This window comes from Pelophylax lessonae (assembly GCF_965119305.1).
Source record: "Pelophylax lessonae genome assembly, chromosome: 4".
Lineage (NCBI taxonomy): Eukaryota > Metazoa > Chordata > Amphibia > Anura > Ranidae > Pelophylax > Pelophylax lessonae.
The window spans coordinates 274,798,366-274,826,003 of record NC_138771.1 but is presented as its reverse complement, the minus strand read 5'-3'; the positions used below and the strand labels follow the sequence as shown (position 1 = coordinate 274,826,003).

The following is a 27,638-nucleotide window of genomic DNA, read 5'->3' as shown; positions in this document are numbered from 1 at the left end:
ACAGGGATCCTCCTACCGGGACCCAGTTTTGGATTAGGTCATGTATATGATGTTGTATGTTTATTAAAATATATCTTTGTAATTTTTTGATCTATATTGCTGTATTGGTTTTATATACCATTTGGGGGTTACTGCTTAAAGGCCCATTCTTTGAGGGGATATATGGGGTGGAAGGGGAAACCTCTCTTTCCCTTCTTTCCTTTCTTCCCCTCTTTTTCTTTTTTGTCTAGGCAAATATTGCCATACATCCCAGGAGCCTTCAGGAAGGGAGGTGAGGTTTTCTCAGCTAAGCACACCCTCCGAGCTGCAAGCCTGTGCTAAGGGTAGATGGATTCCAGGAAGTAAATGCTACATAAATCATCTGCCCCTACTCAAGATGACCATGGCCAGAAATGCTAGGGGGTGTTTTTCCAAAGTGATTTCTTAGCAAATTAAAGCATGGGGATGTGGATGGATGAGTGTAGTATGGTAAGCAACGGGTTAAGTTGCTGTCTGCAAAATGTTACAATTATGTATATGTCTGGGAGCTGGGTGTGGCTGAAGTTAGTTGCATGCTGATGGGCAGTGAATAAAGAAGCAACCTGTACAGCTTGTCTGTGTTAATACACTACATTTTGGCGACGAGGATGGCTAGCTTTCTGGATTTACCGGCTATCGGACCGTTTGATGTGTCTGGAGACCACACTAGTCTCTCACAGCGCTGGGACAAGTGGAAGAAGGGATTTCAGCTCTATGTTATAGCCACAGGAGTGACTGCACCTGCTCAGAAGAGAGCCATGCTGCTGCATCTAGCTGGACCTCAAGTTCAGGACATTTTTGAAACCCTGGGAGCAACAGGGGAAGATTCAGACTATGAGACAGCCATGAATAGACTGAGTGAGTACTTTGAGCCAAAGAAAAATATTCCCTATGAAAGATATAAGTTTAGACAGGCTGTGCAAGAACTTGGAGAAACCACAGACAGTTATGTGACTAGGCTGAAATATCTGGCAAAGTCTTGTGATTTTGGGACTGTAACTGAGGAGATAATCAGAGATCAGGTCATAGAGAAATGCACATCTGTGCACCTCAGGAGGAGATTATTGAGAGAACCTAGTCTCACACTTACTAGTCTGCAGGAGATTGCAAGAGCCATTGAACTGTCTGAGCTCCAGGCTCTGCATATTGAAACCAAGAACACTGCATCTGTCAATACAGTCTCCAAACCTACCTATAATAATAGGAATATCTGGAGTAGGAAAGAGAGTTTTCCAAAGAGGACTTTACATATCACCTGCAATAAATGTGGCAGGGCGGGACACACAAGTCAGGACTACACTGTGGTACAGAATAAAATGTGCTATGCTTGTGGAAAGACAGGTCATTTTGCAGCTGTGTGTAGAAGTACAACCAGAGATAACAAAACCAAAGGACAATCTGCACAAGTAAATGTTATAGCTGAGGATAAAGAGAGTGCTCCTGACTGTGAATTTATATTCTCCCTGTGTTCTTTGCAAGCTGGGACATTAACCATTAAGATTGGAAATACAGATGTGTCAGTGTTGATTGACTCTGGAGCTACATGCAATGTTATGGACTTGGCTTCTTGGCACAGTCTTAATGGCAGAGAAAATCACCTTAAATTGTGTAACACCACTAAACAGATTTATACTTATGGCTCCAGTACACCACTGCAACTTAAAGGCAAATTTTATACCTCTGTTCAAACACATGAGACTGGTCCTCCATTGCAGACCGAATTCTATGTTGTAGATGGCACAGGGTCGCCTCTGCTTGGTCGTCAAACCGCAATGGCACTAGGGGTGTTACAGATTGGCCGTGATGTAGGCAGCGCAAGAGTGAATATGGTGTCTCCTGCTATTTCTGCATTGAAAGAGGAATTTAAAGATTGCTTCTCTGGGTTTGGAAAATTAAAGGATTTTCAGTTGGAGCTTCACATTGATCCACATGTAAAGCCTATTGCACAGCCAGTACGCAGACTTCCTTATAGCCTGAGATCACCTGTTGAGCACAAACTGGCAGAGCTGCTAGACCTTGACATTATTGAACCTGTGGAAGGGCCCACTCCGTGGGTATCGCTGTTAGTTGTTGTACCAAAGGGCACAGATATTCGGATTTGTGTGGACATGAGATGTGCTAACCAAGCTGTGCAGAGAGAGAGACATCCAATTCCCACTATTGAAGATGCTCTGCATGCAATGAATGGGGCAAGTGTCTTCAGTAAACTGGATTTGAAATGGGGTTATCATCAGATTGAATTGACCCCAGCATCTAGAGTCATCACTACATTTGCAAGCCATAAAGGTCTTTTTAGATACAAGAGGTTGATGTTTGGAGTATCGTCCGCACCGGAGGCCTATCAACATGTGATTCAGCAAGTGCTACATGGTTGTGAAGGCACGCATAACATTTCTGATGATATAATTGTGTGGGGAACAAACACACAGGAGCACGACGAACGTCTCCATGCAGTGCTAAATCGCTTGAAGGAGAAAGGGTTAACATTAAATGAGAAGAAATGCACATTTCAAATGAATAAAATGACTTTTATGGGCCATGTGCTGTCTGACAGGGGCATTGGTCCGGATGACTGTAAAATTAAAGCTGTGTCTGATGCCAGAAATCCTGAAAACCCTGCAGAAGTACGCAGTTTTCTTGGGCTAGTGAATTACTGTGCCAAGTTTATTCCAGATATGGTGACTGTCAGTGAACCTTTGAGAGTGTTGACTCGCAAAGCAGTCCCGTGGAAGTGGGGCTTTTTGGAACAAGGTGCATTTGATGAACTTAAGAGACGGCTGACTTGCGCCACAACTTTGGCTTATTTCAATCCTACTGCACACACCCAAGTTATTGTCGATGCTAGCCCTGTGGGGTTAAGCGCCATCTTTGTTCAGAGACAATGCACAGGCGATTACAGGCCTATTCAGTATGCAAGCAGATCCCTCACTGATGTAGAGAGACGTTATTCTCAGACCGAGAAAGAAGCTTTGGCTGTTGTTTGGGGATGTGAAAGGTTTCACACCTATCTCTACGGCCTTGATTTTGAAATCATCACAGACCACAAGCCTCTGGAAGTGATATATTCGCCACGCTCAAAACCATCCGCCAGAATTGAGAGATGGGTTCTCAGATTGTTACCATATCGCTTTACAGTGCGGTACAGACCTGGACCGACTAATGCGGCAGATGCACTTTCCAGATTGCCTCAGTCTTCTGCACCTGTTCATAACCTGGCAGAAGAGTACATTCGTTTTGTGGCTACTAACGCCATGCCTCAGGCATTGACACCGCGGGAGGTTGAAGAATTGTCATCTGTGGATCCGGAAATTGCTCGGTTGAGAAAATGTGTAAGACAAGGGGTTTGGGTGGATTGTGACCCAAGCTATCACAGAATCAAACAAGAGCTGAGTATCGCAGGACAACTAGTTCTACGTGGCAATTGTATTGTGATGCCTAAAGATTTACGGAAACGTACATTACATTTAGCCCATGAGGGCCATCAAGGCATTGTACGCACCAAACAAAGATTACGTGAGAAAGTCTGGTGGCCAGGAATTGACAAGGATGTGGAACGTTTGGTTTCTTCATGTCGAGCATGTCAGTTGGTGGGCAGCAAACCTAAACCAGAACCAGTAACTCACACTGTTCTACCTGAGGGACCATGGGAAGATTTAGCCATTGATCTGTGCGACATTCCATCTGGACACCATCTTTTAGTTGTTGTGGACTATTATTCAAGGTGGCAAGAGGTGGTAGTTCTCACTAAAGCTACATCATCAACTGTAATTGAGGGGTTGGAGAGCATTTTTGCATCTCATGGGTTGCCTAAACGGATTGTGAGTGATAATGGTGACCAATTTACTTCTCAGGAATTTCAGGATTATCTGAAATCAAATGCTATTGAACATCATCGTACTACTCCATACTGGCCACAGGCTAACGGGGAAGTGGAACGCCAGAATCGAACCTTGCTGAAAGCTTTGCGGATTGCTCATTTAGAGAGAAGAGACTGGAAAAAGGAACTGTGGCGTTTTCTTTTGGCTTATCGCACAACTCCGCATACTGTCACTGGCGTTAGTCCTGCGGAACTTCTTTGTGGTCGCAAATTCAGGACAAAATTGCCAGACATTGGGGGTCCTCCTACAAGTCAGAAACCTTTTCGGCATATTGATGAGGAAAGGAAGATCTGGGCTGAACAGTATGCAAACCACCGCCGCCATTGTCAACCTAGTGGCCTTCAACAGGGTGATAAGGTGTTGCTTCAAAGTGATCGGTTTAACAAACTGGCTCCGTCCCTTGAACCTGAGCCTTATGTTGTAAAGGAGAAAAGAGGTACTCAAGTGGTTTTAGAGGATTTAGATGGACACACAAAAGTGCGTAATTACTCATTTGTGAAGAAATTTATTGAGTCAGAAGGTCAAGTATCGGAAGATGGCGAACAGGCAAAGAGTAGTGATGATACTGCCAGTGATCCAGACTTCAATCCACAACCATCCACATCGGAATGGCCAAGAGAAAAACGAGCAACAAATCCACCGGCCTACCTTAAGGACTATGTGTATAGTCAGGAGTTTATAGGTTAAATTTTTAGTTGTTCATCCATGCATTTTGTTAATCTTATTAATACGTTGTGCATGTTATGTTTTATTCAAAGAGAGGAGGGAATGTAGTATGGTAAGCAACGGGTTAAGTTGCTGTCTGCAAAATGTTACAATTATGTATATGTCTGGGAGCTGGGTGTGGCTGAAGTTAGTTGCATGCTGATGGGCAGTGAATAAAGAAGCAACCTGTACAGCTTGTCTGTGTTAATACACTACAATGAGTAAGCTTGCTTTGAATATCAGAAAATTAATTAAATAGCGTCTTTGGTTTGTGGTGCTCAGATGCAGTGCAGTTTCCCTTTAAGCACACCACAATGCAACCACACTGCATGCAAAAAAAGACCCCAGATACCAGATAAGATTATTCATGACATTTTATCAGAACCACACTAATTATTTCACCTAAACTCTAACAATCAACTTCTGTCAAAAGTTGGTCGATCCATTCCCTGGTAAACCAGACAAATTTTGATTTGTCTATTCTAGCTTAAGGGCCTGTGTTAATGAACTTTTGCTTTCATGAAGCAGGTATTGCCTTCCTGGTAATACCTGCTGTGGGAACATAAATGTGGGAACACAAATCCTGCTTAAAGCAGGTCAAATGCATTTTAGGAGGAGGTAAGCTGCAGGTATAATGCACCTGTGTGTAAATTTTTAATGATCCCAGAAGCATCTCTGATGTAAAAATAAATGCATTGGCAGAAGCCCATCAACACAGATGCTAATGTTAGCCATAGGCAGGAAGAATCCCCACCAAGAATGAGAGGCAGTAAAAATCTGCCCTTTTAAATTTTGCTCATGGCAACACAATTAATTTGAAAGCTTCATTCAAAAAAAAAAAAAGAATGACACCATGCGATGTGATGAATGTGATAACAATAAGTTTGAATGATCTTAAGCACCGATTCTAGCACTCCTGAATGTTCCAAGCAGTGTTATAAACAATTAAACTGCCTTCCTCTAACACAGGGGTGGGGAACCTTTTTTCTGCCAAGGGCCATTTGGATTTTTGTAACATCATTCGGGGGCCGTACAAAATGATCAACTTAAAAATTAGCCTGTTATATTTGACCACAGCGTGCCCCCTTTCAATGCAGAGTGACCACAGCGTGCCCCCTTTCAATGCAGACTGACCACAGCGTGCCCCCTTTCAATGCAGACTGACCACAGCATGCCCCCTTGCAATGCAGAGAGACCACAGCGTGCCCCCTTTCAATGCAGACTGACCACAGCGTGCCCCCTTTCAATGCAGAAAGACCACAGCGTGCCCCCTTTCAATGCAGAGAGACCACAGCGTGCCCCCTTTCAATGCAGACTGATCACATCGTGCCCCCTTTCAATGCAGACTGACCACAGCGTGCCCCCTTTCAATGCAGACTGACCACAGCGTGCCCCCTTTCAATGCAGCGAGACCACAGCGTGCCCCCTTTCAATGCAGAGAGACCACAGTGTGCCCCCTTTCAATGCAGAGAGACCACAGCGTGCCCCCTTTAGTGCTACATTAATGTACAACAAAACAAACACAGAAAATTGGCTTGCTTTTTGAGACCAATTGGAGATCAGTTCAGGGTCATTATGATCAGTTTGGGACAAATTTGTGATGTGTTCATACTGACTTGTAAAGGAGAAAAAAGTCAAATAATGGCAAAAAAACACAATAAATGCAGGTTTACACTTTTTTGTAGTTTGACAAAGGGATGTGAATTTTAAGTTTATGGTGATAGATCAGGTGCCTAGAGTGGGATGGGGAGGTAATCGTATCACTGCTCTGACTGAAACAGAAAAAAGATCTCTGGATCCTTGGTTTGAATATGTCTACTAAGACTCGGTTCACACTACTCCGAATTGGGACGCGATTTGTGCGACCTCAAGTAGTCCCAAGTCGCTTGTCATTACAAATTCAATGTAAATGAATGAGAGCCGTCTTAATATGCACTACTGAAGTCGCTCCTACTTCAGAAAAGGTTCCTGTACTACTTCAAGGCGACCTGTGATTCGACTTGTGCACATAGACTTCAATGGGAGTCGCCTCTAAGTTGGATCCTTATCTATTTTCAAGCGACTGTGATCAGACTTTCTAGGAAGAAGATTATCCAGGCATTCCCCACAGACAAAGTCACCTATCATTTAAGTCTCTTCAAAGTCTCTTCAAAGTCACGCTTAAAAGTCGCTCCTTCATGGGGCGACTTTCTGGTAGTGTGAACTGGCTCTAAAGGGGTAAACTGTGTTTGTTGGTAAATATGATAAATATGTTGTTGTTACATATGGTAAATATGTATTTCTTTTTGTAACACTTACTTATTATTATTTAGTTTGTTTTTTTTCAGACTTCAGCCTAAAAGTGTATACACTTAGTTGACCCCGATTCTCAACTGGTGTTTGCTCCTGTTGTTGTTATACTATTGTATTGATATATTGTTATTTTGATATCTTGTTTGAACCTGTCAACAAATGGTTCCTGTATTCTTATGCAAGTCATTTCTGGATTTCCTCCTTCTAAAGGAGCATGTCTTATGTCAGTAATTAGCTTGGGAAAACGCATGGTTGGCTGAAACATCACTGCTGTCATTTATTCATGTATGAGCAAAAAATGTAGCTCTTTTCTGTTACAACCCTTTGCTTTTGGTTTATTTGTGGTGGTCACTGGGGACTCATGGCGTGTTGTTGCAAATGACAACTGCTCCTGGGTCCATGAGTCAGTCATCTCAGCTAGGCACCTACATTGCATTTTATACAGGAAAGGGTATCATTTTGTCTTTTTGCAATTTCTTTTTTCTTCTCGTATCTATTGTTTAAACCTTTATCAGCGACAATTTTTTTAGACTTCATACACACCGGTCGTTTGAAAAAATGAGCTGCAAAGCCAGTTCTGATGCTAGGAAAAAGCAGGTGTAAAAACGTGCTTTCAGAAGTGTTTCGTATTGGCGGTAATGCACGTTTTAGCCATGTTTAGAAGTGTTAGCATTTAGCAGCCTTTCTCTTCCCTCTTCTATTTTCCAACCTCAAATCCAACTACTACAGCTTTAAAACGTCTGACGTGGCCTTACCCTGTATGCAGCCTTTAGAAGCCTTTAGCATGTCAGGCGTTTTTACAGCTTAACGCTGCTGCCCAGGGTTTTTTTTACAGCTTAAAAACGCCAATGCCACTTACAGCTCCTAAAAGCCTGTGTGTGCATGAGGCCATAGAATAACATGGAGGGGCGGTTTTAAGCTGCAAAAAAAAAAAAAAAACTCCTGACGCTCCTAAAAGCAGCTGTAAAAACGCCCTGTGTGCATGAGGCATTACAAGGTCTATGAAAGGCTCTCACCCTGTATATATCAAATGGGTTCTGGGAGATGGGGTTGCTTACAAAATATCTTGTGTGCACAAGAGCTTAGTAATTTTTCTTTCATATAAATTAAGTTTTAAACATTAAAAAGGGTTTTACAAATTCGCTGTTAAAAAAAAAAAAAAAAGTCTAACTGGCACTGAATGTGTTGTTTTCACAGCAGGAAATGTAAACCATGCACACCCCCACACCACAGATTTAGCAACCCCTATGGTAATACAGAATTAGCACATATTTTTCAGTGTACTTCCTGAAATTGGTAACTATCAGTAGCTGCTGCATGTTTGGAACCAAAACCACTTTTTTATTTTTTAAGATTAGTCAGGGATAACAGTTGTGGTTTTTGACAAAATTAATTTAGTACGAATAAAAATTCACGCCTGTAAAATGAACAATTAATGACACGAATTAGACATTTTTTGAGTCATGATCAAAAAGCCTCATGCAATGACTGGTATACCTGGGTAGGTGGCACCTAAATTGCTTTTGTAGCTGGTTCTGTTTGCACTAGCAGTTTCCAGCATCGTAGCATTGTATGTTTTCCATTTGATGGAATTACATTTATTAAAATTTTTTAAGACCTAGTCAAATGCCTACTGGACATTAAAATTGTACTCCAGGCAAATATAAACACAAAACCATTAATAAATTAAATTATAAATTTACAAACACATCAATATAAATATTTTATGGTTCAATAGATTTTTTAAATTTATTCTAAATTCCATTGCATACATCATAAGGTACAGAGTACGCAGTAAGAACAGAGGTAGCAGCTTGTCAGAGCACATAGACAATTAGACTGATTAGAGATTACTCATAAACAGACAATAATCCAGGCTGTTAGTTTGAGTCCCCGTTCACACTGGGGCGACCTGTGAGGCGACCTGGTCGCCTCACAGGTCGCCGTAGGTCGCCTTCCATAGGGAAGCTGCGGACCCGTTCTAATAGGAGCGACACAAGTCGCTCCGACTTAGAAAAAGGGTCCGGAGCTTCTTTGGGGCGACCCGGAGCGACCGTCATAGACTTCAGTGTTATGAAGTCCGTGGCGGCCGCTCCGAGGTCACGGCGCGCTGCTCGTACCGCGACCTCGGAGGTTGCCCCTGGAAGTCGGATCGCCCCAGTGTGAATGGGGCCTTAAGATTATTGATACAGAAAAGAACAAGATAGAGCTTCTTGGATGGATGGTGTATATCTGCTAAGTTAGACTGATGAGGTTCTGGGTAAAGGTAAGAAAAAGTGGGGGGGGGGGACAGTAGGGTGGGCATAGGAGGGAAGAGGGTTGGTAAAAGGGCTGTGGTCAAGCCAGGCCTGAAGACCCAGCAGGCATGTGTCAATTCAAGATGGGAGAAAGTGTTTGAACTACAGTACCAAATACCAAATAATGTTAGAATGTTTTCATTGTATCCGGCAGCCTGGCCTTTGATTTCTTGTGAAACATAGTTTGCATAATTTTTTATTTAGTTTTAGCTATAGAAATAGTGGAGGATGTACATACTTTCCCAATCTTCTGTTTTGTTGCAGCAAATACATCAAATACATGGACTATAAGCTTGAATTTTACATTGAGGAGATCAGATGGCCTGGCATGGGGACAGGAGAGAGTATATTCCACTGTGGGAGGGATTGCCAATAATGTAGTAAGAAGTGAGAAAATATTGGTCCAGAATTGCTGAGGCACCATGCATGTCCACAATGTGTGATAAAATGTTCCCAGTTGTCCATATCCTCAAAAACACAGAGGAGAATAGCCAGGTACAAAATGAGCAATTCTGGTGGGTACTAAGTACCAATGTGTCATGACTTTCTAATTGGTTTCTACAGCCAGTATGTTATGTGAGCTGGATTTCACTGTGGCCCATTTTGACACCAGTCTTCCCCCATCTAAATCCTTCCCTAAGTCTGTCTTCCACTGTCAATTGTAGGTTGAAAGCTGAGATACTGAGAGTTGACAGGAAGGTATATAGGAGTGTTATCATGCCCCACAACTGTGGGTCGATACGACACTGTTGTTCGAAAGAGGTCAAGAATAGAGGGCCATCCAGAGGCCTAATATAGTGTTCTATAACGTTTTTTATCTGAGAGTATGTATAATTCTGTTGATGGCAGTTGGTATGCCTGTTACAGAGACAAAAATGACTTGGCCTTGTTAGACACAATAAGCTTGGAGATTTGGTTCATGCCTGCCAAGATCTAGGCTTGCAATTTAGAAATGGTTTGAAAAGCTGAAGGGAACACTGGGTTGCAGAGAAAGAGCATAAAGTGCCTTGAAGAAGTATTCAGGCCCCTTGAAATTTTCCACATTTTGTCATGTTACAACAAAAAAACTTAAATGTATTTTATTGGGATTTTATGTGATAGACCAAAACAAAGTTGCACATAATTGTGAAGTAGAAGGAAATTGATAAGTATGTAATTTAATCTCAGTATAAATACAGCTGTTCTGTGAAGCCCTCAGAGGTTTGTTAGAGAACCTTAGTGAACAAACAGCATCATGAAGGCCAAGGAACACACCAGACAGGTCAGTGATAAAGTTGTGGAGATGTTTAAAGCAGGGTTAGGCTATAAAAAAATATCCCACGCTTTGAACATCTCATGGAGCACTTTTCAATCCATCATCTGAAAAGTATGCAGAACTGCAAACCTACCAAGACAGAGACAAGTAGAGCATTAATCAGAGAAGCAGCCAAGAGGCACATAGTATCTCTGAAGAAGATGCAGAGATCCACAGCTCAGGTGGTAGAATCTGTCCACAGGACAACTATTAGTCGTGCACTCCACGAATCTGGCCTTTATGAAAGAGTGGTAAGAAGAAAGCCTTTGTTGACAGAAAGCCATAAGAAGTCCCATTTGCAATTTGCCAGAAGCCCAGTGGGGGACACAGCAAACATATGCAACACTACTCCCAAGGGAGCTGCTGGTTACGGGTTCCCCTGGGTTACCATTAGCAACAGTAGACCAATCTGGCATTTCTCCAAGTGTTTTTACTTCAGACAAGAATCAATCCAGGTTCTTTGGTTTTTATGTTTTATTAGGAACTTGGATAGGAGAAGGGATGAGTGGGATAATCCAACTGAATAGAACTATGTACAATAGGCAGGGACGCCTTGAATAAATGCTGGTTAATGCTGAGTAACGCTGAGTAACACTGAAATTGAGCTAGTCATGGCTAGGCCGCTGGTTTCAGTTTGTCACAAGCTGTGACGCAGAACTGAAGGAATTCTTTGAGGTAATCTGTACTCTGAAGTAATCTGTACTCTGAAGCAATCTGAACTGTACTGCTGAACAACTTCAGGGCCCTTCCTGGCACCTCCTTTTTCCCTAATCTTCAGGGTTCACTACACGGCACCCCCTTTACTGTAACACTCTGAGTGAGCTGGCTCCTTGATCCCTTGACTTCTCTGGAGTGGTCCCCTCTCTTAGGCAGACCCCTAGGCAGATCCTTTAGTACTCACAATACAGTTTTTCCCAAAGTCCTCTGCCCAACAGCTCCACTGGTCAGCACACTGGATCCTCTGCAGCCCAGCTCCACTCCTGGTCCCTAGGCCGACCGCCTGGATCACCTTCCTCACTCTGCAGGAGGAGAGACAGCCGTCCACCTCCTCCTGGAACTTTGCTCTCACCAAAAGACGCCCTGTCACATGCTCCCTTCCTATTTATGTGCAATCCCAGGATGCATTGTGGGAATGCCCTCCCACTGGAACTGACATTAAACAGAGTTTGGCACTGGCTAGGTTTCCGCCACCGTTCAATGGTTTCCTCCACCGTCCAATGAGCTCCCTCATTGGATGCAGTGGGGAAACTCCCCCAGACCCAGTGAATTACACTTGGAAACATGTGACAGGCTAAACTAACAGATCTGGCTCTCCTGATAAGCATAACAGAGCCACCAAATGTGTTCACCTAGCACCTACCTAGAAGGGTGCTACACATAATAAAAATAATGTTCTTTAGCAAAGAACATACATGCCACATTAATAATTATGCTACCAAAATTAGTGTGTGCTCTAGCAATGCCTCCAGCATTGCTCCTGTTCTTTCTTGCTGGAGGCTGCCATTTTACTGAAGCCCAGAGCCCTTGAGCAGCAGTAAGTCTTTAGGGTATCAGCAGATCAGTCTCTAGAGGCTCAGATTTTCAACACAATTCCAAAAATGGAAAGCAACTGAGCATGTGCAGAGCAGGGTGAGACAGTATATTACTGGATTTTAAACAGAATAGGCACTTATTTATTAATGTTTTACATACCTATACCTGCAAAAGGGGCAACCTGAAGTAATCTAGCAGGACTTAATTTTCTGACAAAAGTTACACTTTTAGTATGGCATTAGGCAGTTTGAGTCAGCCTGTGTGCTTTTAGGTAGGGTGCATTGATTAACTTTTGCTAACTTTTTAATCAATATATGAAGTTTATTTTTGCTACCTGTTGGTTATAAGGTATTATTGATGTCTTCATTGGCCACTCAAGTTCTTACTCTTTTGGATACCGAGTGCCATTCCTTTACTATTCAAGTGGAAAAGAACAAACACTGGCTTCTATGGTAATTACCGTGTAAAACAACTACACATCATCGCGTTGCGTTTTCACCCACTCATTAGAAATCTGGTTCTTTCTAGCTTTTTTAAGCAGAAGAAATGTGGGAAAGTACAGTGGGGGGCATAATAATATCATATACCTGTTCGTTTTTTGAGTGTCTCATAAGCTTCTGTGTCTATTTCGGAAGCCATACATGGCACCCTGAAAAACAACAGGTTTGCACATGCTAAAACTTGTCTTTTTTACATTTATATTTTTACCAGAATTATCACTTTTTTGATTCAACAAACAAAAAGCACATGCTACTAAATGGTTGAAATTTTGTTAGAACTGAATTAGCCCAATATGCTTTGGAGAAAAGGTGTTAAATCAGAAATCTTTCTTGAGGTGCCAGGGTTCTAGCTTATAATGTTTTCTTTCTCACCCAGGTCAAGATTAAATCAGTATACCCTAACAGGATAACCTATGCCGGAAAAAGGAATGTTCTGATTACTGGAGAGAATTTGAAGAATCTAACAAGATTGTTTTTAGTAGGCACCAGCAGCTGCAAACCACAGGAGTAAGTTAGAGTGCAACACTTTATGTAGCATGTCCAAAGTTCTATACCACCACAAACTTTAATGGAATGCAATGCTGGACATACATGAGCAGATCATTTGCCAACAACTAAGGATCCAGCATGTTTCTGCAAACTATTCAACAGTTAGGGCATTTAAAATTTCACATTTGTAATCATTTTCCACTGGTCCTATATCTTATCAGGCAAATTATTATTATATAGGATTTATATAGCGCCAACAGTTTACGCAGCGCTTTACAACTTGAGGGTAGACAGTACAAATACAATACATTTTAATACAGTAGGAGTCAGAGGGACCTGCTTGATAGAGCTTACAATCTAAGAGGGAGGGTCAAGAGATACAAGAGCTAATAACTGTGGGGGATTGGCGGATGGAGTAAATAAAAGTACAGTTGTTAGGTGGATTACAGTATTGTCTCAGAGAAGCATGGAGGACTGTTGAATGCAATTACCATGATTGCACATTCGATCTGTTTAAACTCTGCCCTTCAGTGAAAGTTTATTTAAAGCTTAACTCTAGAAACAAAGTAAGCTCTCCTCCCACCCCCTCCCCCCCCCCCCCCACTTAACAAATTTTTTTTTTTTTTCCAAATTCCTATTTTGCTCTTACTATAAAGCAGAACTAAACCCATTGATTTAACAGTTTCAAAAAACAGTTACATTGCCGGTATGTTTAAGGAATGTAACTGTCACTTTCACTTGTGCTCTCAACCAAACTGTAAACCATCATATGGCTGGTGTCATAGCTGATCGCATGTGCACAACTTGGTATTTGAAGATGAAACCGAGGCAAAGATGGCAGCTTTCTTGGCTGAAAACAATAGGAGGGCATAGTTCCACTTTAAGCAATGGTCACATTATTATCCAGCATAGGGTCCTTCTCCTTTCTGTCTTCTTTCTGGAAGAGTCCTTCTTTCAGGTGTCCATGTCACTGCCTGCTAAAATGGATAATTCCCATGGGAGGGGTCTTCTTGGGATACAGAAGAGAACCAAAATAACACTGAGGGGAGAAAATGGAACCAGCCATAAAGAGTTAATGTGTGGCACTGCACTAGTGGTCCCAGAAGGCAGAAATGGCATCAGCATGGGGTCTGCATGGGGGGTTAGTGATACTGGCTTTACCAAGTAAGGAAAAATATACACCTGGGTTAGAGGAAGGTGGAATGAGAAAAAAACTGATTTTGCCTGGGGTTGGGCTTTAAAGTTTATCTGTCATGACACAAACATGGGATTGGCATTTCTAATTTTCTAAAAATACTAAGTACCTGACTTAGTGGACCAAAAAAAACTGATACCTCTCAAATGCCCCAATCTGCTATTCCAGTCAGTTATGCCAGTCTGTTATTGCCACAACGTTTGCAGGTACTTAAATACTGGCTCGGAGGATACATCAAGGAGTACAACAAAATTACACCTGTCTGCACACTGCCTTGGCATAAACTGAGCTGTTTTTTGTAAAAAAAAATAGCTTAGGCTTGGTCTCCAACCCATGGGACAACCCCTTCTAACCTGTTTCGCCCAATAGGGGCTTGATGATAGAGACCTTTACAATTAAGCCTCTAATGGGTGAAATATGTTACAGGGGGTTTTCCCATGGGTAGGAGACAAAAAAAAAACAAATAGTATTGATGCAATTTGATGCCCCAATCTGCTATGCCAGTCACAGTTATGCTAGTCTTTTATGGCCACAATGTTTGCAGGTGCTAGAATACTGTCTCATCAGACACATTGGTGACTACAACAAAATGACACCTGTCCATGCACTGCCTTGGCATATACTAAACTCCTCTTAATAAAAAATGTCTTCAGCTTGGTCTCCTAACCATGGGACAACTCGCTCTAACATGTTTTGCCCAATAGGGGCTTAATAACAGAGACCTCTAAAATTAAGGACGCTATTGGGTGAAACATGGCATGCAGCTGTATCTGGCAGGAGATGTGGGCGGGAAACATGAAAGATGCCGGCGGTGTGTGAGAGAGATAACAGCTTTAACCCTGGGTGAGTACACAGTGAGCTGTGCAGTGTAGTATGATTGCTGAACTGTGCCTATCTCCCTCCCTTGTCTCCCCCTTTCTCTGTTCTTCCAAGAGCTTGACAAACTTCACTTCCATTAAGAACATGGGCAGCCCATGCATGGATTTTTTTTCATTCAGGTTGGGTTCACACTGATGCAGTGTACTGCATTGCATGTCATTTGTCCAGGAATCGCACAAGATTCCTCTACAAATGACATGCAACTTCAGTGTGATGCAAATTGAACCATACATTGTGTATGGCTCAATTTGCATTGGATCTGCTCCAAAAAGGTGCAAGACCATTTTTTTTGTCTGCACTGGAATCAGATCGCAAGGGTGTTCAGACCCATATGATCCAATTCCATCGGCTTCCACAGTGCGCACTGCATTCTGCAAACCAATTTGTGGGTATCATTAACTTTGATCATTAATATTGACACCCGCAGTGGTTTGCAGAGTGCAGTGTGAACTGCCTGCAATTCTGATGCATTGCAGGAAAGGAATTGCAGCAGTTACCTCACCGCATCAGTGTGAACCGGACCTCAACTATTGTGTTGACGAAAAAAATATTAAATTCCCCCATTTACACATTCAAGGTGGATGGGGGAATCCTCCTGCTGACATTCTTAGCTGTAATTGGTGATATGTTAACCCCCATACCCACAGAGTTAATTATAATATAATATTTTCTGAGAATAATACTACCAGAATGCCAAAAAAAAAAAAAGGAAAGGGAACTCTTTGTTTTGAGGAACACATAGCGGGAACCTGTTAGTCAAGAAAACATATATATTTACCCAATGGTTCAGACAATGAGATGTTTTTTTTGTTTTATGCCATGGACTTGTATAAAGCCCTCCTGCATTGAACTGTGTGGGTGTACAGCCTTGCTGAATGAAAGTCCAGGACAAACCAGCTTGGGTTGTTCCTGGATTTTACTGTCTCTTGTATGGTTTTCCAGTGCCTCTACCAGTTGTGCTCGCCCCATTTACAAAATGTTTACAAGATGGGAGAGAACAAGGATGACTTAGGGATGACCTCATCATTGTGATGCTTCTTCATCCTTGTCCAATTAGGGAGCTGAGGACTTAAGAATAACCTCATCATTGTGATGCTTCTCATTCATTGTCCAATCAGAGAGCTGAGGGTTTAAGAGTTACCTCATCAACGTGATGCTTCTTCGTCATTGTCCAATTGGGTAGCTGAGGCTGGGTTCGAACAGTATCATGGGCGTCTGCAAATGCCCCCCCCCCCCTTGAATCTCAACATCCCCTTTCAAGTGGTTGTTAAGCCACTTTATACCATCCAGTCTGGTCTGTTTAATAATCCTGTGTGCCTGTGTGTCTGTGTATGTGTTTTAAAAAAATAAGCCATTCTTTACCAGTTTTCAGAGGGCCGAGCACCGCTCACGTGACCCGTCAGCTCTCTCCTCTCCCCGTCTGACAGCTGCCTGCAGCAGGCGGGGCCGAGGATTCCTCACTGATGTCAGTCGGGAGGGGAGGAGGAGGAGGGGAGGGGGAGAGGAGGAGAGAGGCGGTGGGTCACGTGAGCGGCAAGTGGCGCTCTGAAAATTTGTAAAGAATGGCTTATTTTATAAACACAGACACGGGCACACAGAATTATTAAACAGACTGTAGAAAGGGTATGAAACTTTAAATGAAACTACAGCAGGAGGAGGGGGGAGGGCACTGATACAGGAGCAGACAGGCAGGGAGATTGGAGGAGAGAGGACAAAGCAGGACAGGAGGGCTGCGGTTGACGGAGGCATGTGAAATGACCACAGTGTCAGGGCTCAGCAGCTATGGTATACCGTGGTCAGTTTACAGAGGGGAGAACATAGCCAGGCAGAATCAATCAGGTATTTTAGGTGATAGAAGGGACCAAATTACACAGCAAAGCAACATGCTTTAAGGAAACAGGATAATTTTTTTTTTTTTTTAGGTTAACAAATGCTTTAAAAATAAATGTTGCTGTTTGCTCTTTAAAAATATATACTCAAAATGTATAATGACTAAGCCCCTCCCCTTCATGACATTTTTTAAAAGGGGGAGAGCATGGGTAACCTTAAAATAATGCCCCCCCTGAAAAAAGTTCTGCGGGCGCCCATGAACGGTATCGATTAACCACTTAAGCCCCGGAGGATTTGGCTGCAAAAAGACCAGGGGCTTTTTTGTGATTTTTTTACTGCGTGATTTTAACGGACAATTGCGCGGTCATGCGACGCTGTACCCAAACAAATTTGACGTCCTTTTTTTCCCACAAACAGAGCTTTCTTTTGGTGGTATTTGATCACCTGTGCGATTTTTTGATCATGCGCTATAAACAAAAAAATAGAGTCAATTTTGCAAAAATAACAATATTTTTCACTTTTTTTTATATGAAATTCCCCCCCAAAAAAATGTAAAAATCAAAATTTTTTAACATTTTCGGCCAATTTGTTTTATGCTACATATGTTTGGTAAAAAAAATCGCAAAAAGCATATTTTGATTGGTTTGCGCAAAAGTTATCGCGTTTACTAACAAAGGGAAAGATTTTTGTCATTTTTGGTGTTTTTTTTAACGCATAATGGCGGCGATCTGCGATTTTTTTTCGGTACTGCGACATTGCGGCGGACAGATCGGACCCTTGACTGACACTTTTGGGGTTACCAGTGACATTACTGCAGTAATCAGTGCTATACATATGCACTGTTACTGCAAAAATGACACTGGCAGGAAAGGGGTTAACTGTATTGGAGAGGGAGGGGTTAAGTGTGTCCTAGGGGCGTGATTCTAACTGTATAGGGACATGGCTATTGGTGTAAAAACAAAGATCAGCGGTCCTACATAGTAGAACCGTCTGATCTTCATTTTTACACCAGGGAGAATGACGGGCGCCACCTTTCTCCCTTCACCGGAGCGATCGTAGTGTGACCGGCGGACATCGGGTCTGCCGGTCACACGCACTGACTTGTCAGTGAACGAGCCGTGGCGGGCGCGCGCCTCGGCGGGCGTGCGCCCGCCCGCAATTGGCTCTCAAGTCAGTGACAGGCGAGTGACATACCCATACGTCACTCTGCCTGGCCGGGGCTGACCGCCGCAGTATATAGTCGTGCGGCGGTCGGCAACCGGTTAACTAAAGAAGGGAAAAGTGGAATCACAGACCTTACTGTGAAGTCAGGCAGGAATGTATAGATTAAAAGACTGGCTGAGCAGAATAATAAATAATTGGATTCACTTATATATGTTTCAACTATGTGTTTAAGTTTGTCCAATGTAAATTTGCAAATACATTTACTGTTTTCATTGTTAGAGTTCGAATTAAAAAAGAAGAGCACTGGAACGACACCCATGCTTTTATCTCTCTGCCGAATGCCAAGGAAGTCAAGCAATTATGTGTTCAATGTGAAGGGAGGTGTCAACAAGGCATAAACATATTTTATGAATCACTGCCCACATGTTCTGTGAATGATCCAAAAGTTGTGTGGCTCAGGTAAAAAAGATCAAGCTTTGCATTGTGGTTTTATTTTCATTTTTGCTTGATTATCCTCAGCTCAGATTTTTTTAAAAAATCTATACTAGGAAACAAATGTTTGTTTCTACGTCCACCTCAGTTTAGGTTTAGACATTATTCTAAAATGTTCAGCTAAAAATCTCACTAACAAATCTGCCATATCTCTCAAAAGCACAGCAATTTAACCACTTGCCGACTGCCCAATAACAGTTTTACTGCTACAAGATGGCAGCGCTGTGCAGGATCATGTGTGTATATATATATATATATATATATACGTGATTCTGTGATTCTGCACTACCAGGTATCGGGCACGAGTGTGAGCCAGCGGCGGCTTGCTCTCGCTGTGATTTAGTGACCGGATGTTTGCGGGCACCCACCGATCGTTCGGGACACAGGCAGAATGACGATCCAACTATGTAAACAAGGCACATCGCTATTTTATCAGTAGGGAAGGCATTGATCCTGAGTTTCTGCAAAGCAGGAACATGGATCAATGCCTTCCCCTAAAAGCACCTCCCACACAGTTAGAAAACATTGGTCAGGGGACACAGTTAACCCTTTGATGGAGAAATCACATCGTATTCCTGTGCAAATCACATGTGATGTCTGTGTGGTACAATTAAAGCCATTAATTTTGTATGGCTCAAATCGCACCACACCCGCACCAAAATGGTGCAGGACCTTTTTTTTTCACTGCACCTGAATTGGATCGCGTGGGTGTTCACACCTATGTGATTCAATTCTGATGAGTTGTTTTGGGATGTCATTAATTTAACATTGACACCCGCAGCAGATCGCATGATTATGCGATTATAGTGTGATGCAAGAAACACACAGGATTCACTGCGTTTCCCGCATCGCATCAGTGTGAACCTAGGCTAAAGGTGAAGAAATCAATAAATGAGTTCAGTAGCAATGAACTCTAGTCTTCTCATGAAATTTTCTACATCTTCGGAGCTTTAGCAACATCAGGAGTATTTCCTCACACATGCTCATGATGGGATCCATAGTGAAAACACAAAGAAATGGGAGAGCTATCTACAAGCACACTGCTCTCTCTTCTCTCACAGAATGGCTGACATAGCTAATAATTGACTTGTTTTTCATGCATTGTGGGCATTTGGGAGGGTCTCCTGAGAGTATGTTTAAAAAATGCTTCTAACCTCAAATGCTCATAATGGCTGCTAAACTCGCATAAACTTGGTATGTAAAAGCTCTAAAATGGACGTCTTTTATCGTCAGTTTCCAGCTGTTAGTTTCCAGTGTTCAGAAGAGGTTTTCAGGTGCCCTGTGTACATGAGCCCTTATACTTACCTAAACCTGATCTCGATCCAGCACTGTGCCCGAGAGCAGCGTCTTTCACTGTTCTTTCTCTCTTCACTGGGCAGAGAGGAAACAGTGTGAACCATTGGCGCCTGTCGCTGTCAATCACAGCCTGTGAGGAGAGAGTAGAGGGCAGGGGGGCCAATACCTTTAGAATCACTTTAATGTATTGTTTTCCGTTCATAGAAACAGTTCTACATTTTGTTCTTGGTGTATTGTGACTGCTGTTTGTATGTTTTCTATTTAGTGGTGGTCGAAAACTCTCACTGTCTGGAAAAAGCCTCGATTTTGTGGATAAAGTTAGTATAAAAGGGAATACTTTTCACAAAGTAAGTACAAACCAAAAATCTAAATTTGCTTCCAGGGCTTTCACAATGTTTTACAAACTTAAAGCTTTTGTAGTCCTGATCTAATGCAATTTTGTATCAGTTTCTATATTTATAAGGGTTCTTGCCCTTTCTGTTAGCCTTTTGATGCACTTCATGACTCTATGTTGATGTTGCTAATTGCCAGATCAACTGTAGAACAGCAAAGTGTTTTCATTTCTTGAAATATATTTCCCTATAAGCTGAATACAAACTTCCCAAAACCTAAAAACCCAGATTTTTCTTCACTTGTCTACGAGGCTGGAAGCAGGGTGGCAAACATACAGCATCTCACAGAAGTGAGTACACCCCTCACATTTTTGTAAAATATTTTATTATACCTTTTCATGTGACAACACTGAAGAAATTACACTTTGCTACAATGTAAAGTAGTGAGTGTACAGCTTGAATAAGACCGCATTCACACTAGTCCGACTTGGACTGCGACTTGTCAGCCTGACAAATCGCGGTCCATCATGCTCCCATTGTGCGGTACAGGAGCCGTTCTAATAGGAGCGACACAAGAAAAAGGGTCCTGTACTACTTCGGGCGACCTGGAGGCGACTTGCATAGACATTCATTTTATGAAATCCATGCAAGTCGCGCCGAAGTCGCGCTGCACGCGACTTCACAGGTTGCCCCTTAAGTCGGAGCGACCTAGTGTGAACCGGCACTAACAGTGTAAATTTGCTGTCCACTCAAAATAACTCAATACACAGTCATTATTGTCTAAAACGCTGGCAACAAAAGTGAGTACACTCCTAAGTTAAAATGTCCAAATTGGGCCCAAAATGTCAATATTTTGTGTGGCCACCATTATTTTCCAGCACTGCCTTAACTCTCTTGGGCATATAATTCACTAGAGCTTCACAAGTTGCCACTTGAGTCCTCTTCCACTCTTCAATGACGACATGACAGAGCTGGTGGATTTTAGAGGCCTTGCGCTCCTCCACCTTCCGTTTGAGGATGCCCCACAGATGCTCAATAGGGTTTAGGTCTGGAGACATGCTTGGCCAGTCCATCACCTTTACCCTCAGCTTCTTTAGCAAGGCAGTGGTCGTCTTGGAGGTGTGTTTAAGGTCATTATCATGTTGGAATATTGCTCTGCAGCCCTGTCTCTGAAGGAATGGATCCTGCTTTTCTTCAGTATGTCACAGTACATGTTGGCATTCATGGTTATCTCAATGAACTGTAGCTCCTCAGTACCGGCAGCACTCATGCAGCCCCAGACCATGACACTCCCACCACCATGCTTGACTGTAGGCAAAACACTTGTCTTTGTACTCCTCACCTGGTTTGCGGCACACACACTTGACACCATTTGAACCAAATAGGTTTATCTTGGTATCATCAGACCACAGGACATGGTTCCAGTAATCCATTTGCCTAGTCTGCTTGTCTTCAGCAAACTGTTTGCAGGCTTTCGTGTGCATCATCTTTAAAAAAGGCTTCCTTCTGGGACAACAGCCATGCAGACCAATTTGATGCAGTGTGCGGCGTATGGTCTGAGCACTGATAGGCTGACCCCCCCCCCCCCCCACCTCTTCAACCTCTGCAGCAATGCTGGCAGCACTTATACATCTATTTCCCAAGGACAGCCTTTGGATAAAACATTGAGTACGTGCACTCAACTTTTTTAACCATAGTGAGGCCTGTTCTGAGTGGAACCTGTCCTGGTAAACCAATGTATAGTCTTGGCCACCATGCTGCAGCTCAGTTTCAGGGTCTTGGCAATCTTCTTATAGCCTAGGCCTATCTTTATGTAGAGCAACAATTTTTTTTTCAGATCCTCGGAGAGATCTTTGCAATGAGATGCCATGTTGAACTTCCAGTGACCAGTATGAGAGAGTGAGAGCGATAACACCAAATTTAACACACCTGCTCCCCATTCACACCTGAGGCCTTGTAACACTATCGAGTCACTTGACATCGGGGAGAAAAAATGGCTAATTGGGCCCAAGTTGGACATTTCGACTTAGGGGTATACTCACTTTTGTTGCCAGCAGTGTGTTGAGTTATTTTGAGGAGACAGCAAATATTCACTGTTATACAAGCTGTACACTCACTACTTTACATTGTAGCAACGTGTAATTTCTTCAGTGTTGTCACATGAAAAGATATAATAAAATATTCACAAAAATGTGAGGGGTGTACTCACTTTTGTGAGATACTGTAGCTTTGATCTTAGAAAAACTAATATCTTTTTTCAATTTTTGACATTAAATTCATGGCATGCTTATGTTTCTGGGGTATCATGTTATGCTACAGAGGAAATCTGTTTATAATTAAAACAACTTAAGTTTAAATACTTAAAGTTACCTTGCACATAGGTGACACGCACTAAAATATTTGCATTTGTGAGTGTCAGGTAGTGATGCAGAGGTACAAAAACTCTGGTAGCTCAGGGGAGCAATATGGACTCTATGATCAATGGTCACAGCTTCCCACACCTGAGTTTAAATAGAAGGTTTAGTGACCAAAGGAGATAGAGGAGGAACCAGTGCTGGAACAGGGAAGGTAAATTATGGTCTCACAGCAGATCTAAATGTATGTGTTGAAAATATATAGCTAGGCATCATACTTTTTAGAAAGAAATAACTCAGTACTGTTCTTTCAAAATAAGAACAGTGGATATATGTGCTTTGAGGAATATAGAATAATTGATGCCCATGATGGGTGATAAAGGAACTTTGAGTGTATAACTGTTTACTGATCAGAAACCTTCTCCTTGGGTTCGTTTAAAGTGAACATTTAATCTGTATTAAGCATGTAAACTAATAATCTGTTTACAAACCTAAAGGTGTCACAAAGTAATGTTCAAGTATTTCAAATAGATTCTTGACTTCATTGACTTGGCACTAACCATCAAATCTCTGCAACAGCTGAGCCATGCCCCTGTCAGTTAACAACCTAATTCCCAAACCTAGGGCCAAAAAAGGCTCTAACATTCTTATGTGGGATATAAAGAAGCATGCCAAAGCTGTTTGGAGGTTTCCAAAGATACCAGTGCGTGCACTTTAGCCACATTATTACATACAGTATTATTAGCCAATCTACGGCATACGCTTGTTCATTTAAAGGCTTTATAAAGGCCAAAGAAAGCTTTTTTATCACTGTGGTTTTTAACTGGAAATGCATGCAAAGAACACAACTGGGGCCTATTTCCAAAAAAATGGAGAAAAGAAAAACAGATGTGTTGCCCAAACTGATTCATCAGATCCCTGGTTAAATTTTTCAGGGAATTAAAGATAAAATTTGATAGGTCACCACAGGTCACCTACGTAGAATGTTGCCATATTGGTCAAGACTCAAGATCATAGTTACTGGCTAAGGTATTTTGTTAAAAAAAGAATCTCAAAAATAAAAATCCAGCCCTACAAAAAATTGATAATTTCTCTTTGACGTTTTGCCCTTAGTGTACAATGTAGCATTTTTCTATCAGACTGTGACCGTTCATTTTTTTTTTCTGTAGTTTTGGATAGATTTGGGAAAAGTAAATACAACGGTCAAATATTTATTGCTGTCCATAACCCATTGAAAATGTTTCATCTCACTTCATGTCCTTCTGACAGTCTGTGACAGCAGGACAAGAAATGGGGGAGTGGTTGTCACAGGAACAGAAAGCCAAACACTAATAACAACTTTGCATGATCTCTAACCCTTCCCCAAATAAAATGTATTGTATTGCAGTCTTTATTCCTGGTGGAGAGATTTCTCAGTAAGGGGAAATTTGCCCAGTGGGAACACAGACTGCAAATATAATACGTTTTCTCTAGAGTTTGACTTATAACCCAGTACAGTAACAAAGAAGACAGCCACACCTGGCTCATAAGCCTTTTTCTTATTAAAAAATTTACACTGCTCAAAAAAAATTAAAGAAACACTTTGAAAACACATTAGATCTCAATGGGGAAAATGTCGTGCTGGATATCTATACTTATATGGACTGGGTAATGCGTTAGGAACGAAAGGATGCCCCATCGTTTGATGAAAATGAAAATTATCATTCTACAGAGAACTGATTTCAAAGACACGCCAAAAATCAAAGTGAAAAAATGATGCAACAGGCTAGTCAATTTTGCTGAAATTTCATTGCAGCAACTCAAAATGGTACTCAGTAGTTTGTAAAGCCCCCACGTGCTTGTATGCATGGCTGACAATGTCGGAGCATGCTCCTAATGAGAGGGTATTTCCTCCCAAATCTGGACCAGGGCATCATTGAGCTCCTGAACAGACAGAGGTGCAACCTGGCAGCGTCTGATGGACCCAAACATATGTCCCAGAGGTGTTCTATTGGATTTAGGTCAGGCGAGCGTGGAAGCCATTCAATGGAATAAATTCCTTCAACCTACAGGAACTGGCTGTATTCTCTCGTCACATGAGGCCAGGCATTGTCATTCACCAGGGAGAACCTAGGACCTACTGCACCAGCGTAGGGTCTGACAATGGATCCAGGGATTTCATCCCATCACCTAATGGCAGTCAGGGTACCATTGTCTAGCCTGCATGCCTCCATGGATATGCATTCCCAGACCATCACTGACCCACCACCAAACGGGTCACGCTGAACGATGTTACAGGCAGCATAACGTTCTCCACGGCTTCTCCAGACCCTTACATGTCTGTCACATGTGCTCAGGGTGAACCTGCTCTCATCTGTGAAAAGCACAGGGCACCAGTGGTAAACCTGCCAATTTTGATGTTCAATGGCAAATGCCAATAAAGCTCCACCGTGGCGGGCAGTGAACAGGGCCCACTAGGGGACGTCGGGCCCTCAGGCCACCCTCATGAAGTCTGTTTCTGATTGTTTGGTCAGAGACATTTACACCAGTGGCCTGCTGGAGGTCATTTTGTAGGGCTCTGGCAGTGCTCATCCTGTTCCTCCTTGCACAAAGGAGAAGATACCCATCCTGCTGATGGGTAAGGACTAGAGATGGACCGATTATCGGCAAAGCCGATATATCGAGGGCCGATATGCACTTTCCCCGAAATATCGGAATCGGCCAACAAGGTGGCTGATATTACCAATATTTTGGAAAGTGCTTGTACCGGAGTGATGCCTGCAGCTAGAGGCATCACCCTGGTACCAGCGTCCATAGCCGACGGTCGGCTGTCTTGTAATGACAACCGATGCTGTCATTACAAGGAGCGGAAGAGGACGTCCCTCCCCTCCTGCCACCTTCCGCGGCTCGCCCAGGTCTCCCGTCCCACTGGGAGGCCCGAGCAACTAGCCTGAAAGGCCCCTAAAGACCCAATCAAAGCCGCATTCGGCTCTGATCGGGTCTCCATGCAAAATCCCAGAAGTGATGTCATGAGTGATATCACTTCCGGGTACTGGCGCCAGATTTAAAAAAATGGCAGCATTCAAAACAGCCAAACTTGGCGTTTTGAATGCTTTTAAGTGCAGAGGAGGGGTTTGGGGTCTTTTAGTCCCCCAGATCCCTCCACAAGAGTACCTGTCAAATAAAACATTTTTTTTTTTTAAATGTACGAAAATATCGGCCCATATCGGCCAATACCGATATGCAATGGCCAAAATATCGGTATCGGCAACTAAAAACCGATATCGGTCGATCACTAGTAAGGACCTTCTATGGCCCTGTCCAGCTCTCCTGAAATAACTGCCTGTCTCCTGTAATCTCCTCCATGCTCTTGAGTCCTTTTGACAATGACACGTTTTGATGTGCCATCCTAGAGGAGTTGGACTGCCTGTGCAACCTCTATAGGGTCCAGGTATCACCTCATGCTACTAGTAACACTGACCCTAGCCAAATGCAAAACTAGTGAAAAACAGTCATAAAAGATTATTAGGGGAAAAATATGTCAGTGGCCTTCACCTGTAAAACTATTCCTGTTTTGGAGGTCATCTCATTGTTGCCTATCTAGTGCAGCTGTTATTCATTTAATTAACACCAAAGCAGCTGAAACTGATTAACAATCCCCTCTGCTACTTAACTGACCAGATCAATATCCCAGGAGTTTAATTGACTTAATGCCATACTCTTATTAAAAAGGGTTCCCCTATTTTTTTTTTTTTGAGCAGTGTATATTACAGATCTCATTAAAACTATTTAATGAGATCCAGCATCATGGCTCAGACAATTTTATTAGATTATTGTCCAAAAAGAAAGACTTCTGTACACAGTATTGCTAAACATAGCAAATGAAGAACTTTGTTTGCTATCACAAAGAGCTTGTATTTTCTATATCAATAGTCCACAGAGCTCCAGCTATTTAAAGGCTGCCCAAGAAGTACCTGCCTGATCATAAACGTATTAAGGGGGATTTTTGCCTGGCTTGGTAATATGCCAAAATAATAGGGTTCACTGCAAAGTAATCGTAGCTTGGAGCTTATATTTACAGCAGAATTGCAATTTACACATGCTTACAAAATGTACAAACCATATACAAAATGCCCCAGTGTTGCCACAAAAATATTCTTTATGAAGTATACTTTCTATGTATTTTACTGAATATTCAAAAATGTTTGTTCTGCATTTCACAGGACGTTAAATGTAAGGAGAACAATACACACTGCTATTTTATAGCTGAGCCGTTAAGTGAAACCAGCCAAATTCTCAACATTAGTATTCATGTTGAAGAAAATATTGTAACATGTGGGACTATACATTCAAAGCCAGATCCTGTGTTCACTACTTTTACTGCAATCGATGTCGGTGATGCCATTGAACTTAGCATAAGGGCAAGTATTTTGCTTTTAACGTGATTACATATTTGTTTACTGTATGGAGTATTCTTATAGTTTTATTTAAAAAAAAAAAAATGAACCAAGTTATTTTGCTGATTAATTTATACTTGGCTGTGTACACATTCAGGCGTACCAAAACTGACATTCTAGATAAAGGTAGAGCCTTGGGTGCTAAGCCACAGCTCTACATTACTCCTGTGGTAAGATCTCTCTACCCTAGTTCCTGTTTATGTTTCTGCCAAACCTGGATTCTTGCACTGCTATAATGTGGGTGTATTCTAGTGATTCATATCTTTATCTTGCATTCTCTAAAAATAAAAAAAATACAAATTTAAAGGGATAAGCAAGAGCACGTCATAATTCCTGCAACAGTTGTATGGCCCTCTACAGCCAGTGCAGAGAGCTAATCAGCAGAGACCCTTAGAATTGTAATGTAGTGCCTACCCCCAAAAGAGCTGCTGACATAGAAACAAGGCGAAGACTCAACTATGCACAAAAACATGGGAAAAATGGTAGCAGGTGTTCTGGACTGATGAGTCGAAATATTTGACTGTAGCAAAATGCAGTTTGTTTTCTGAAGGGCTGGAGAGCAGTACAATGAGTTTCTGCAGGCAACAGTGAAGCATAGTGGTGTTGGAAGAACAAAAGTAAAGTTGCTTAAGTACTGTGAACTATTTATAGGCA

At 42.2% G+C, this 27,638-nt stretch overlaps 1 protein-coding gene across 1 annotated transcript in view; it reads left to right on the top strand.

The window, feature by feature from the left end:
• LOC309553361 (plexin-C1-like) overlaps positions 1–27,638 on the top strand; it is a 201,429-nt gene that overhangs the window by 78,137 nt on the left and 95,654 nt on the right. Inside the window, exons 10-13 of the mRNA XM_082254465.1 lie at positions 12,894–13,024; positions 18,354–18,533; positions 20,128–20,209; positions 26,751–26,948. Of these exons, the coding sequence (XP_082110591.1) occupies positions 12,894–13,024; positions 18,354–18,533; positions 20,128–20,209; positions 26,751–26,948 (591 nt within the window). The remainder of the gene's footprint in view (positions 1–12,893; positions 13,025–18,353; positions 18,534–20,127; positions 20,210–26,750; positions 26,949–27,638) is intronic.